The sequence below is a fragment of the Parus major genome, unplaced genomic scaffold (genome assembly GCF_001522545.3).
Source record: "Parus major isolate Abel unplaced genomic scaffold, Parus_major1.1 Scaffold546, whole genome shotgun sequence".
In the NCBI taxonomy this organism is placed as follows: Eukaryota; Metazoa; Chordata; class Aves; order Passeriformes; family Paridae; genus Parus; species Parus major.
The window spans coordinates 11,556-12,885 of NW_015379434.1; the positions used below are offsets into that span (position 1 = coordinate 11,556).

Genomic DNA, 1,330 nt, shown 5'->3' on the forward strand with positions numbered 1-1,330 from the left:
TCCCAGTCCATCCCAGTAACCCCAGTTCCCAGCAGTACCTGCCCTGCCCCCCCGGCTGCCCCCCCGCCCTGCACCGGCTGATGTTGAACTGCTGGGCCCGAGAGGCGGCCGAGCGGCCGGACTTCGGCCACCTGCACCGGACACTGAGTGACCACCGGGCTCTGACCCCTGAGTGACCGCTGAGTGACCGCTGAGTGACCCCTGAGTGATCCCTGAGTGACCACCAGACACTGAGTGACCACCGGGCTCTGACCCCTGAGTGACCGCTGAGTGACCCCTGAGTGATCCCTGAGTGACCCCTGAGTGATCCCTGAGTGACCACCGGACACTGAGTGACCACAGGGCTCTGAGTGACCCCTGAGTGACCACCGGGCTCTGACCCCTGAGTGACCCCTGAGTGACTCCTGAGTGACCACTGACCACTGAGTGACCACCGGGCTCTGACCCCTGAGTGACCGCTGAGTGACCACTGAGTGACTGCTGAGTGACCACTGACCACTGAGTGACCACCGGGCCCTGACCCCTGAGTGACCACTGAGTGACCGCTGAGTGACCAATGAGTGACCACTGAGTGACCATGGGCATCATCATCATCATCATCATTGACCACCCTTTGGTCACCTGCACCGGACACTGAGTGACCACCGGACACTGAGTGACCACTGAGTGACCCCTGAGTGACCACTGACCACTGAGTGACCACTGAGTGACCATGGGCATCATCACTGACCACTTGCACCGGACACTGAGTGACCCCTGAGTGACCACCGGACACTGAGTGACCACCGGACACTGAGTGACCCCTAAGTGACCACCGGACTCTGATCCCTGAGTGACCCCTGAGTGACCACCGGGCACTGAGTGACCCCTGAGTGACCCCTGAGAGACCACTGAGTGACCACTGAGTGACCGTGGCCATCTCCTTTCCCAGGACCCCCAGCTCCTCCCCCCACCCCTCATTAACGGGGGGAGGATTTAATTAACCTAATTTAATTAACCTGATTTAATTAACCTGAATTAATTAACCCCAGGGTGGGGGAGGGGCGGGAAACAATTTTTATTTGTACGGGTTTTTTTTAAATTTAATTTAAAAATCGTGAATTTTCCTCTTTTCATTTCGACTCTGACTCTTTTTAAAAATCATAATTTCCCGTTTTTCCCCAAATTCCCGTTTTTCCCCTCAAAAATTCCCGGAAAACGCCGTTTTACACCCCAAAAAAATTGACTTTTTCTTCCCCCCCCAAAAAATCCCATAAATCCGATAAATTCAATCCTAAAAAATCTGATAAATTCCAATTTTTTCCTCTTAAACCCCGATTTTAAACAAATC

The 1,330-nt window shown here is 54.1% G+C and overlaps 1 protein-coding gene across 1 annotated transcript in view; it reads left to right on the forward strand.

Annotated features, from left to right (window-relative positions):
• The window catches only part of LOC107199272 (epithelial discoidin domain-containing receptor 1-like), a 5,253-nt gene extending 5,077 nt beyond the window's left edge, over nt 1-176 (forward strand). The window contains exon 4 of the mRNA XM_019005522.2: nt 33-176. Within this exon, the coding sequence (XP_018861067.1) occupies nt 33-176 (144 nt within the window). The remainder of the gene's footprint in view (nt 1-32) is intronic.
• The last annotated feature ends 1,154 nt before the right edge of the window (nt 177-1,330 follow it).